Genomic DNA, 13,011 nt, shown 5'->3' with positions numbered 1-13,011 from the left:
TAGACCTTTTGTAGCATATATCTAGACTTTTTTCATCACAACTTGTTCCATGTACACAAAAACAGAAAGTTTTAGTCCTGATAAAACTTTATTTTTCAATAAAAATGAAAAAATCTCAAATTTTACACAGAACATGACAAGCTGCAATTTCAGACACTGCTTTATAGTCTAAAATGATGACGAGAACGCAATTTAAAATCAAGTTAAATTATGAAAATGTACAGAAAAAAACTAGGATTAGCGTGCATTTGAGAGCAGTTTACAGTGCATATGACAGATTTTCATGTTTTTCTAACTCTGACTTGGTTTGGTATCTGTGGTCAATATTTATCATAGTTTTACATCAGTTAAGTGGCAGTTTACAGGGAAAAACTTTGTAAGAAAAATACGAAAATACAGAAACTAGCGGTTACAACCAGGAAGTGAAATTATAAACCAAAATTTCAAAAACAAAATTCTGTAAATACAATGACAAGTATGTTTTAGTGAAATGAGTAGTCTAACCTGTCATACGCACTCACCCAACACAGTTCAGTGAGGCCTGTATCACAATGAGACACCAAACAGAAGACAGAGGCAGAAAAGGCAGAGACAGAACTGAAAATCCTGACACCTCACCTCATGGTACAAGCTACCGGTAAAAACGTTTCAGTCACGTTTAGGCCTGTCATGATAGACACAGTTTGAACAACCATATATTTCTACAGAGGAATATTGCGATAAATAATAATATTGAAATACATTTTTGTCACTGACACAATATAAGGTAATTCTGCATCATTAAAAGTGAACCAATAATTAAAGTTACATTTCAACACATCTCGAATCTTTAGGTATTATATAAACAGAGGTCGGTAGAGCAGCCAAAAATTGGACTCAAGGAAGAGTAATGTAAATTAAAATTATATTATTCGAGACATTTCTTGGATCGCTACTTTTTACTCTTTCTCAAATGGAAGTACAAAGTGTTTGGGGAAACTAATACTCAAGTGAGAGTAGCTTAAAGAGTAATTGTCCGGACGCAACATCTGATTGAAAACTAGATATACTAGATTTTGTGCATTATTTCATGTTTTGTCCTTCAAATTATCAAAGGATAAACACAAAAATTAGACTAAATCATATCTGAAAGAGTGCTCCAAGAAACACAGATGTTCAAATAATTTCATTGTCGACATAAAGCTTTTGGCACTAGTAGACTTACAGTGGGAAGAGGAACTTTTACTCAAGTAAGAGTACTCTTAATATTACTCAAGTAGCAGTAAATGTATGCTGCTAGAAAAGTACTCTGAAAAGCATGATTTCTTTAAAAAGTTACTCAAGTAAATGTAACTGAGTGCTACCCACGTGTGTACATAAATACCAAATCCCCACTATCGCAAAAAATGCACACACGATAAGTATTGAGCCGATACCGAGTCGATACAGTGATTATCGTGACAGGCCTGGTCAAGTTTAAACATTCCCAAAGCTGTTCACAAACTTTGGAATGTCATTGCACATTTTAGGAAAGATCCTTCATAATTTTACAGCATAAAAACAGCTACAAGCCATGTTCCCTGCAAAGTGTACAGTACTTACAAAACAGCAGGGCAGACATCGCCACCTGTCTTCTAAAACGAGTAAAGCACATTTTTAAACAAAACTATTCTGGTGTTGTCTAATAGAGATGGGCAATATAATGACAGCAAGTTACAAAAAATATAAAAGTTACACATCTTTAGTGATGTTTAGATTTTTCAGAGTGAACATCTACTCGTCTCCATGGGATGTTACTGATTTGCCAGGAATGTTCCACAGTATTGCATTACTTATCTATCTTATGTACCAAGTTATAGGTTACATCTGTGGAGAGGCAAGCCTGCTCACAATTAAGCATGTGTGTTTTTCAAGGTGTTTCTTAGCGATAACAGCTGTAATTGAATAAATGCAATGATATACAAGTTTAATGTCATACTGTGGAACATTCCAAGCAAAGTATCTCCATAGATCAAATATGGCCAACTCACCACCAGAAAATCAGAAAGTGAAACTTTAAAATGCTGCCAAATGAGTTGGGGGGGAAAAAAAAAAAGAAACAAGGGTTAGCGATATATTAGCGATCAGTCCATTCAGTGTCAATATATAAACCTCAGACAAGACATTTAGAGGCAAATTTTCTGGGGAGTCAAAAATAAAAATGTAAATAAAACATTAATATTGCCCACCTCTACATAACTACATAACCCATAAGGCATCATTTAAAAATCATAAAACCAAAACTGTACTGGCTCAAAATAGGTTGAATAAAATAATTCACTAAAAAGGTGCACTATGTACCTCCTAATGTAACCTCCTCTCCATGGAAACAAGCATTAGAAACGTTTCCTGAATTATTGCACAGTATGGCATTTAACGTATCTATTTTTCATGTATTCAATAACACATGTCTTTAATGCTCAAAATTCCCTTAAAACATCTGTTGGCTCTGTGGAGCCTCAACCACATAACTTGGCCCGTTTGTGCCACATGCTTGTCTCCATGGAGACAGATAAATTTAACACTCTGAAACATTCTCGGCAAATATCTCCATGGAGACAACAGGGTGGAATCATCCACCAGTAAAGTTACACAATGCACCTTTAAAAGAATCATATCAAATGCCAAGAAATGACAACAGACCCATTTTACAAGTTTAAAAAAAGCATTTAAAAAAAAAAGAAAAAGCCATAATTTGGCTAAAAATTGACAAAGACTTTAAGTCAAGATGTTACCTCCTTAAAAATATACCAGAGTTGTGTTTTGTTTCATTCATAAATTTGAATAACCCTTTATTATTAGTCTACATTTCCAAAGCTCAAAATGTGATGTCAAGTAGTAGCAGCTTTCAGGCTAACAGCTTCCATTGGCCTTTTGTTCAGTAGAGATTGATAATTGCACTGAAATTTTCCAAATGATTCTAGTGAATGTGTATGGAGTTCAAAATTACAGTGGGGCACTTCCTGTATTACCACATGACATCACAAGGTGGAACAGAGGGTTTGTGTGTTAAACAAGTGTGAATGAAACAAAACACAACTCCAGGCATGTTTGTGATGAGGAACCAGCATTATAACAGATTAGAAAATAGCATAATATGGGCCCTTTAATTTACAGCAGATGAAAAAAGCACAAATCTACCAACATGTAAACATCATTGAAAGGAGTGAATAAGCAAGAATATATTATAATTATCCTCATATAGTTGACATGCTCCAGCCCCATTATACGCATTGGTTTATAAATAAATAGTACATAAAATTTGATCAGCTTTTCAGTGATTGGTTGAAGAAGTTATATTTTACATCAGGTTGAAGGGATGTTGAATTGAGTTCCCAATGTGACATCTCAGGTGTTCACTTGGATCAGGGCATTACACGGGTCGGTCATACAAACCGTATTGTTGTGTAGATGTGTAGAGACCTTATATTTGAGCGAGGGCAGCTTGTTTGTCGGCCTCAAATTCTCCTTCATTATCATTGTCTCCGTTATAGTCGGCCAGGTCCTCCTCCTCTTGGTCTATTAAACAGACAGTAATAATTAATAGCAATGGCTTACACACTCCCAAATCATTACACTGGGGTTATTCTGTATTCACAAACTTTATTTAGCATTTTACTTCTATAGGGCATTAACTGCTAACACATAACATATTTAGATCACAGTGTTACCTCTATTGTGTTGAAAATGCTATATTCACTGAGAAAACATATTAACGTGGGTTTACAAGTTTCGTTTCAGTCTCCCCTTCCTTAGCACTCTGCTCTCTGTGCTAAGTCACTCTCCCTTCAATCACAACAAAATTCGCATGCACCCTGCTAATACTTCACATTGCATCAGGTTTGTGAAGTTGTAGTGTACAGTTTTGATTTGTGCATTTGTATATTTATGGAGAATTGTTATGTGGGCGCATGGGTGACGCCAACCGTAAGGAGGTTTCGAAAAGGGCCTGGGAGAGATCACTAAATTACTGAAATATGCACAGATGACATCCAGATCTTGCCCAAATTATTTGACATGAAAGTTTTATGAAGTCATTGACTGATACAATACACTGCCCCACATTAGAGCAGTTCAATAAGGGAAGTTGTACAATAATGACTTAACGTTATTTCACAGCAAACCTCTGAGGCTGTTGTACACCACATTTAGTGCAGCGCCCCCTTCTGATGAACAAAAGCTAAATATGTACAAACAAATCTCTACTACCTGACTTAAGGAAATATTTTAAGTTAAACTGTGGATACCGCTATTTAACTAAGTACATGAAAATTCTTCCAGACTTGTACCTAAGTTTTCATGTTTGCTGGCCTTCTGTTTCTCTGGCACCACCTCCTGGTCGTCAGTGTCATACTCGTCCTGCAGGTCGACTTTGTGAGCTGGGTCATCTGCTTTGTCATCAGTCAGAAGCATGTCCTCCATCCCAGGATCTAAATATTACACAACCACACGGGCTTTAAAGGTGCACTATGTCACACATACCAGCTGCTTAGTGAGACGTTACCGATTTGCTTGTAATGTTACACAGTATAGCAACAAATGTATACATCTCCAAAGAGACAAGCATAGGTGATGCAACCAAGCCAAGTTACAGGTTAGATCTTGGGAGAGGCAAGTTTTTTCTGATGAATAAACATATGTGTAATCAAATAAATGCCTCAAATATTCCACAGTATGGCATGTATAAGGCAAAGAAATAAAATCTGTATGGAGAGAAGCAGGTGGAGGACCCCCACCAGAAAAGTTGCAGGGTGCATCTTTAAAAAAAGGATGAGATTACCGTGGTTACCATTTTAACCACAAAATCTGAAGGAGGATTTCAAAGCACTGTGCCTGATTTTTACCATCTTAAAAATGTGAAAAACAGAACTAGTTCACTTTAAACAGTTTGGAAAGCATAAGGTAAGTTGGGAATAACTTTGGACCTCTGCAAACATCGTATTCATTCACCTCAGAGAGTTTATAAGCACAATTTTTGCTATCACTGTAAGGCTAACAACAGCTAGCATGATAACAATGCAATTAAAATTTGTGTACAGTCCCTTTAATTATCACTACATGTTTTTAAAGCCTTACCATCTGTGTGAGACTCATCTTTAGTATCCATCAGCTCCATTTCTTTGTCATCAGTGGTGTTAGTCTCCAGTGGTTTAGTGGCCTCAGCGCCCTCTGGTGGTGGAAGGAGGTCCTTCTTCACTGCTGCAGCCGTTGGAATAGCCAGAGGGTCTTGTTTAAGCAGGCCCTGGTCAGACGTGTTAGTCGCTGTTACATCTAAAGACAGAAATCAGAGAAGAAAGTTCATTAATGCTTCAACATGTATAGTAATGTTCATAATTAAAATTAAAATTTTTGCAAAAAATATAACAAAATGTATTTATCTGGGGTATAAAAGATTGTTTAAATATGCAGACATAATATCGAATCAATGACAATATCTGATAAAAAATATCTGCAATACTGATATTGGAGCCAATATAATCAAGCCTTAGATAAATATTATACTAGGCAAAAGTTTGGCCACCTCATTGATAAAATGAAAAATAAAGTTCTTCTTTTACAGAGTTAACTCTGAAGGATCATACTAGGGCTGTAGTCAACTAAAGACATGTCTGATCAATTAATCAACTAAAAACGGGCGAGGCAAAAGCTCTCAAAACATATTTCTATGTATCTGACCCAAACTGCACTCACAAGACTACATCTGCAGGGGAGATCGTGCAAAAACAACCATTTATATAAATACATTGCTTTAGTACTTTTTTCTGCAGAAAGGCAGATTAAACGAGTGAATCATAAATTTAATCTGTATTTTTACATATAAATACCCCAAAATTTAGCCAATTCACTCCTTTCTGCTGCTGTCTCATATAAATCTTATCTTAGACTCCATCAACCGACTAATCGACTAAATGCCTATAGCCCTACATCATACATTACCAGCTGACATCTAGCATTAAAATTACAGAGAAAAGAAACATGATTATACAGGCTTATTACAGTCAAACCTTTAAATCCTAAATTCTTGTTCATTCACATTGTCTAATTATAGATTACCATTACTCCAGTATTTGACCAGCTTTGTTTATGTAGCACTAACAGATAAGAAGAGGAAAAAAACCTTTATATTTAGGTTTACATTTTAGAGAATAGATCGACTTAATTTTGCTTCCAAAACTGTTACATTATTTTTATTTTGACCTAATCACAATCATCACTTCATCCGAGCCATCTCTACACAGACTCAACAGATATCACAAAGCAGATAAACGTGTCTCCTGTGCTCTTCATATCAGGAGTTTGAGAAGAGTGAGGAAACAAGGTCAGGTTTAACAGATGACCACACTCACAATAATCAAGTACAAGAGATCATGATGTCCTATACACAATATATAGTGTCATATAGATTAGATATAAGAATGACACACACAAATGGGCTCATTTCGAACGGAACTGAACTAGAGAAATTGCTCTATACACCGATATCTATACCACAATGCCAATACAGACAGTAATACATAATAATCCTAATGCATATACATTATATACTTTAGAAGTGTAATGACGGTGAATCTGTGACTGTCAACGCCACACCCACACTCTGTTTATTTTATTTATTTTGTTTTGTCTACAAACTGTCCCATTAGGACTTCTGTCTTGTTATATGAGTCAGTAATATGATTTCTTGCATTTAAAAATGCTTAAATTATATGTACGTCTGGCTTAAAAAAAATTAAAATGTCGCATTACAAGTTTGTGCATTATTCATTTCCTCTCATTCACAGTCAGGGGTCAGTTTCAACTGTAGTGTTTTTTTTTAGATTTGTGGCCGGCAATGTTGGTGAAGTGTCTTGCCAATAGACCCAACAACAGTTTTCACTAGAGCCACTGCTGCTGCACTGTTGCACCTGTATTCCCAGAGGTCTCCCTTTTAAGAACTAACCAGGCCCGGCCCTGCTTAGCTTCAGAGATCAGATAAGGCAGGACATCGACAAGGTGTAACAGCCAACTATCTCCTTTTTTATATAACAGAATGTAATTTTGGACAGAATAGTTGATAATAGTTTGTTAATATCATCTTTTGCTTATTCTGAAAGAGCAGTAGCTGAATGAACACCATTGTTTTTCATCTGGCTGATTCAGTGTTTTACCTTTAGTCTCCAGGATGCTGTTGCTGAGCAGTTCTGAGGGCTGGTCTCTGGGCTGTGAGGGATTCACTATGTAATCAACCGTCTTTGTGGTTTCATTTGACACTTTTATCTCAACATCAGGAGTGTTGGCCTGCAGAAAAAAAGACAACCAGCACTAATTATATAAGCTCAAAAAGTGCCTCTAAAACTAAAAGCCATAAAAGTGTTTCTCTATGATGTTTACAACCAAAACCCCAGCACCTGCTGCTAATCATTATTCAGTGCTAGTCCAGCCTCTGCAGCTCAGTGAATTCTGGGCTTTATGTAGTGTTGTCATGATATTGAAATTTTAAATTTGATTTTCATACTAAGGAATAGACTGACACCACAATGATAATAGAAACACTCAATGTGATTTTCAAAATTACATCATAGTACTTTCTTTTATATTCCCATGTGGCCTAATATCTGTGTAATCAATCAGTCGTCCAAGTAGGTTCCATCATGGTCCATGAGCTTATACTAGTCTATGTGGTCTTACATTTGTTCTGATACAGCTAATGATCATTCTAAAGCTATTCAGGAAAGGTTCATTTCTGTCCTGTGAATGTGACTTTTTTAGTATCAGTACCTGCTCAAATGAGTATCTAGTTTCAATACTAGTTTTAGTATTGATTAGCATCTGATTTTTGGAAAAACATTTATGAGTCTATCTGCAGGTTAAGGCTCTCACAACATAAGTTCAGTTATAATGATTGTAGTTCTTTTTTTTAAACCACTGAGTTCAGGTTGCGTACACTACCCCTTTAAAAGGTAGTGAGGGGTTTAAAATTGGAGAATAGAGTACAGAGCAGTTGGTGTGTACTGGTGGAAGTGAAAACGGGAGTAGATCAGAGCAATGATGTCTTGAACACAGGAGTATAAATATTACTCAAACATGCATCAATCAGTATAAATACAACTTTGAGAGGGTGGATGAGAAGGGAAACAACTATAATGTGGTTAAAATCTCTTAAAAAGTCGATTTTGCAGAACAGGTTTAATCTATTTTTAATGTCTGAAAAAATGAATTTCCTCACCTGTAATGAAGCAATCAGCTTTTCCATTTTCTTCTGAGCTTCCAGTTTAGTAGCTGCTACTCTTTCATCACACAGCTCCTTCTGAGACAGGACTTGTGAATTACAGTGGGTCCTACACAAAAACAGTAAGACCATGCATTTATATACATGTTGAATGTTAATCTTATAGGTTTTGGCAAATGATAACCACTCTGATACACACGGGTGATCTCCAAGTCTCATTTAAAGACATTTACAAGTTTCTTTAGTTGGATATTATGACAGACACTTGCTATTTTTGATGAAGCCAAAAAAAAAGTATTGTTAGATTATTATTAATTATTAGAGAACTGTTGACCTCACAATTTTATCTAAAGAAATATTAACACCAACACATTAAGACTTTTTGTGACACTAATAACAAATTTCAGACTAGAAATTTTTCCTTTGAGTGTCTTAAAGGCGGAAAAGGTGCTATGTAAATATGTGACCACATTTACCACCATGTGCTATCAGTTTATTATTGATAATACCTTATGGTCTACTTTACTTTGCCTCTGTCTGTCTCTATTCTGAAATGTTTAACATTCTTATATATGATTATTATTTATGATTCAGAAGTATATATGACATTTTAAAGTGTCTGGTCTGTCACAGTGAGACTTACATGTCGTAGGTCAGTTTGTTGTTGAGAGTTTTGATGCTGCCCTGACAGCTCTGCAGCTCCTTCTGTAGCTGTCCCACATCATCGTTCAACTGGTTTAACTGACCTAAAAGAAGAAGACAGCAATACCAGAACATAAGCATAACAATAATACATGTTCTAATTATTTCTGAAAGGGAAAAATGTCTAAAAACTAAAGAAAAACTCCCACACTGTCTCACTCTTAATGCAATTTTATTCCATACAACGTTTCGGTCGCTCTGACCTTCTTCAGGTATGAGGACAGCCCCTTCCGCTCCCCTTATATAAATCAAGGGACCGCCCCCTATAGTTTAATCAACCAATAGTCGTAAGACACATGTATTCACAATCAGACCCCAAAAAAAGGAAAATTGAAAATTAGTATTCAAGATTTAGATTGTTTTAAAATATTTTATAGGCTGTTGTAATAATAGCTTACATATTTTTCTTCTGTGAAAAAATGACCCACCCCAACCTGCACCGCAATAAAATATTTTTTTTTCCAACCCGCAGGTCAGAAGTCAATCCGCACATCTCTACTGTCTACATCTCCAGAGCTCAAAATGCTGTTTCACCTTGTGATGTCATGAAGTGATAGTTTAAATTAACAGCTACCTTTTATATTTTATTCGGTACAGGTTGGCAATTCCAGATATTTCACATATGATTAGTGGTAGAAATGTGCATATTAGATGGTATTAAGTAGAGGACTTTCACTGAAATAAAGACGCAGTTTAGTCACTTTTGGTGAAATAATTTAGCAGGAGTCTCATTTGCTAAGGCTGCACATATGGTCTGTATTTATATAGGGGAACTCTAAATAATTTCCTCACCTTTGAGTTCTTGTATTGTTTTTGTACTGGATGAAATATTCTGCTGCAGTACAACCTGAAAAAAAAAAAAAAAAAAAAAAAAAAATCAGTTAGCTTCAGTTCACATGTAACCCAATATGTAATGGTCCATTTGTTTGAGGGTGTGGACTAAACCAGTTCTAAATCAGATATAAACATGACTGAACATGACTTCAACGAAACAGGGCCAGAACAGGACCAAAACAGGACCAGAACCAGAACCAGAACCAAGTCAACATCAGGCCTAAACCAGCAATAAACCGGAATTAAACCAGGGCTAACCTGGCAAAGTTAAACAAAGGCTTAATTTATTGCTCACTCTCTCTTGGCTGCATGTGCTCTGGGCTCCTTCCAGCTGTTTCTTGTACAGGTTTTCGATGTGACTGATCTGCTCTCTCTGTCGTTGGATTTCTTCTTGGAATTCGGTTTTCTTCATTTCCGCCACTCCTCGCTCCGCTGCCCCACGCCTCACCTGCCCCTCTAACTCATACAACTTTGTCTGTGGGGAAGAAAAAGGTAAAGACTTCAAAATGTGTTTTTCTTATTTCACAGAGACAGTGTGTCTCATCTAATAATAAATCAACATGCCTGATAATAAAACACTGTTATGGTAGTTTTAATATACGGATGAGCTGACCTGTAGCTCCAGGTTACGGGAGCTGGAAACCCAATAGTTAAAACCCAGCACTAAAATACAAGCAATCAGAGCAGCGATCAGCAAAGGGGGGGACCTTCCTCCACGACGACCGTTGCCAAGCCCTCCCATGGCTCTCCACAAACTGAAAGTGAAAAAGCATATTTAAAAATTACAATGTAGGAAATATTTACAGTTTATGAGGTTGTATTGTGTTTGAGCAATAAAGCAATTCATCACTTGTTGTTTGGTTAGTAATTTGCTGTTGGAACACTGCAATTTACCTTTGTGGGCCAAGTATTCTTCATCTTATTCAGGCTTGGGGCAACAAGCCTGACATGGGCCCACCTCTAATATAAATTTATAGGATGAAGGTCCAATTAAGGACCCTTAAAACTCTGGGGCTGGGACAATAGACCCATTTGTCCTCCTCTGTCTACTCCCCTGATCTTATCTAATGGAAAGCTAAAGCCAGTTTTCTTTAAAGGTCCTATATTACACAAAATTGACTATTGTGAGCTTTTAGCCATGTTAAAAAAAACATACCTGGAGTTTTGTTTTGTTTCATTTACACATGTTTGAGTAAACCTTTAGGTCTGTCTAAATCTCCAAAGGCAAATAATTCTAGTGAAGGTGTATGGAGCTTAAAAACACAGTGGAGTACTTCCTGTATTACTACATGACATCATAAGGTAGAACAGAATGTTTTCAGTTACAGAAGAACTCAACCTAAATATGCAGGATTTGTGTGGTAAACATAACATAAACAGAAGGAAACAAAACACAAATCCAGATATGTTTTTGATGAGGAAAAAACATTATAACATAAATCAGAAAACATACTTTTGGTATCGATTAATATCTGATCATATTAACCACTGCCGTTTTGCCGGCCACAAATCTAAAAAAAAAAAGATAAATTGCTGATATCGTACTGTACCATAGTGCTAACAGATTTAGGAACCACAAGACCCGATTCACATGTAATAATCTCTGAAATCTCCTAAAAAAGTTGTATATTTTAAACCATTTGGAAAGATAGTATATTTTGTTGAGTATTTGTATCTTATAGATTCAATGAAACCTACTAAAACCAGCTCAATAAGCATCCCATTATTCTTGTAAATAATGCTTTAAAACTAACCCAGCATAATCTACGAGAATACACATATATCTCGACGCTTTTAAGTCTTTCAAGAACATTTGTTATCGTCCATATTGTCCATTTTAGAGCAATATGCTAACAATGATGCTGCGCTTGAAGCTAATGCTAACGCTGTTAACGATTAGCAACAACAGCCTTTTACGTGTTATATTTTAGATACATTTTGCACATGGTAACAGCATGGTGACATTGCAAAAGTCGTGAGCCTTGTTAATAATAAAAGATATAGTAAAGTTACAGTTTAAAGTAGGTATACACTAGTGATAAAATGTGATTTATTTACCCAGAGCTGCAGCTGAGATCCTCCGTGTGTTGTGGCAGTTCACTTCTAGGGCACTGGACTACTCATGTTACTTTTACGTGCGGTAGGAAAAAAGACAACCCACAGATAAAAGCCTGTTAATCAATGATTAAACATGGAAATATGTACTTTTTATGAATGCTAGAGTAAAGATATAGATTAAATATTCAACAGATAATTATTGTTATGTTCATAATGACATAACAAATACAGATGCTTGATTGTAATAGAATGTTACTCTGATAAAGTAAATAGTAGATACAGAAACCTGATTTTAACAGTGGTGCATATTAGTTTACGCACGACAAGCTTTAACTTTAAAGAAGAAAATATGTACTTATGTCGAATACACGTTTAAAAAAAAAACAATGAAATATTCGGCTGATATAATGCAAATGCAGGAAAAGCATGATTTTAACAGTAAATTACTTTACAAACGATAACCAAACGCACCGCGGCCAGGTTAAAATAAACTAAGGTGGACTCAGACTTGAATAATACATTACATATAAAGACATTTACAAAGTACAAGTCAAAAAGTAGGCAATATATGAAGTTTAGGCACAATTTAATAGTGGTGAAAACCTGGTTTCAAGTTGTATAACTCAAAAAACGATTTTAATGTCAAGTGCATAGTAGTAGTAGTAGTAGTAGTAGTAGTATGTTGTTGTTGTTGTTGTTGTTGTTGTTGTTGTTGTTGTTATTACAGATTTCTGTAGAATCTATTAACAAAGCACTAAACTACTATGTATCAGGGGGTAAAAGAGTCTATATATTTTGTTCTAAATGATATCAAGAGACACATGCTACAAATTAGCAGCTATGGTTAGGTCTGTCATTATAATCACTATATTGACTTATTCAATACATGAAAACTGGAACAATTACATTTGGACTCAATATTTATCATGTGTTAATTTCTTTGCACTAGTGGGGAGATTTTAGCAGTTTCTATGTAATATGATAATATTTGATCTTATATGGCTAATTATTGGTTAATTTAATTGCCACAGCTCAGGCCTTTAAATTATGCAGTATATTTAAATTTTGGCTGACTGGGATTACCCTGCTTTACTGTTACTGTGTCATAATAAAGTAGTTTGAAGTAGATGAGTTGTTATTAATATAGTAAAATAAAAATTCAAATCTGTCAACTAGGTGAAGTGAAGATG

At 35.6% G+C, this 13,011-nt stretch overlaps 1 protein-coding gene across 1 annotated transcript; it reads right to left on the bottom strand.

Moving 5' to 3' along the window:
• Nucleotides 1–72: 72 nt before the first annotated feature.
• On the bottom strand, nucleotides 73–11,865 carry golm1 (golgi membrane protein 1). Its single transcript, XM_033972922.2, has 10 exons — nucleotides 11,822–11,865; nucleotides 10,377–10,518; nucleotides 10,059–10,238; nucleotides 9,722–9,776; nucleotides 8,871–8,973; nucleotides 8,225–8,336; nucleotides 7,167–7,296; nucleotides 5,095–5,289; nucleotides 4,308–4,448; nucleotides 73–3,537 (listed from the first exon to the last, which is right to left on the bottom strand). The coding sequence occupies exons 2-10, from the start codon at nucleotides 10,503–10,505 to the stop codon at nucleotides 3,443–3,445; spliced, it is 1,140 nt and encodes a 379-aa protein (XP_033828813.1). The 5' UTR covers nucleotides 10,506–10,518; nucleotides 11,822–11,865; the 3' UTR covers nucleotides 73–3,442.
• Between the last annotated feature and the right edge of the window lie 1,146 nt (nucleotides 11,866–13,011).

The sequence above is a fragment of the Periophthalmus magnuspinnatus genome, chromosome 9 (genome assembly GCF_009829125.3).
Source record: "Periophthalmus magnuspinnatus isolate fPerMag1 chromosome 9, fPerMag1.2.pri, whole genome shotgun sequence".
Taxonomy (NCBI): Eukaryota; Metazoa; Chordata; class Actinopteri; order Gobiiformes; family Gobiidae; genus Periophthalmus; species Periophthalmus magnuspinnatus.
Note: the sequence above shows the minus strand (reverse complement) of the source record. Positions and strands in the feature narration are given on the sequence as shown.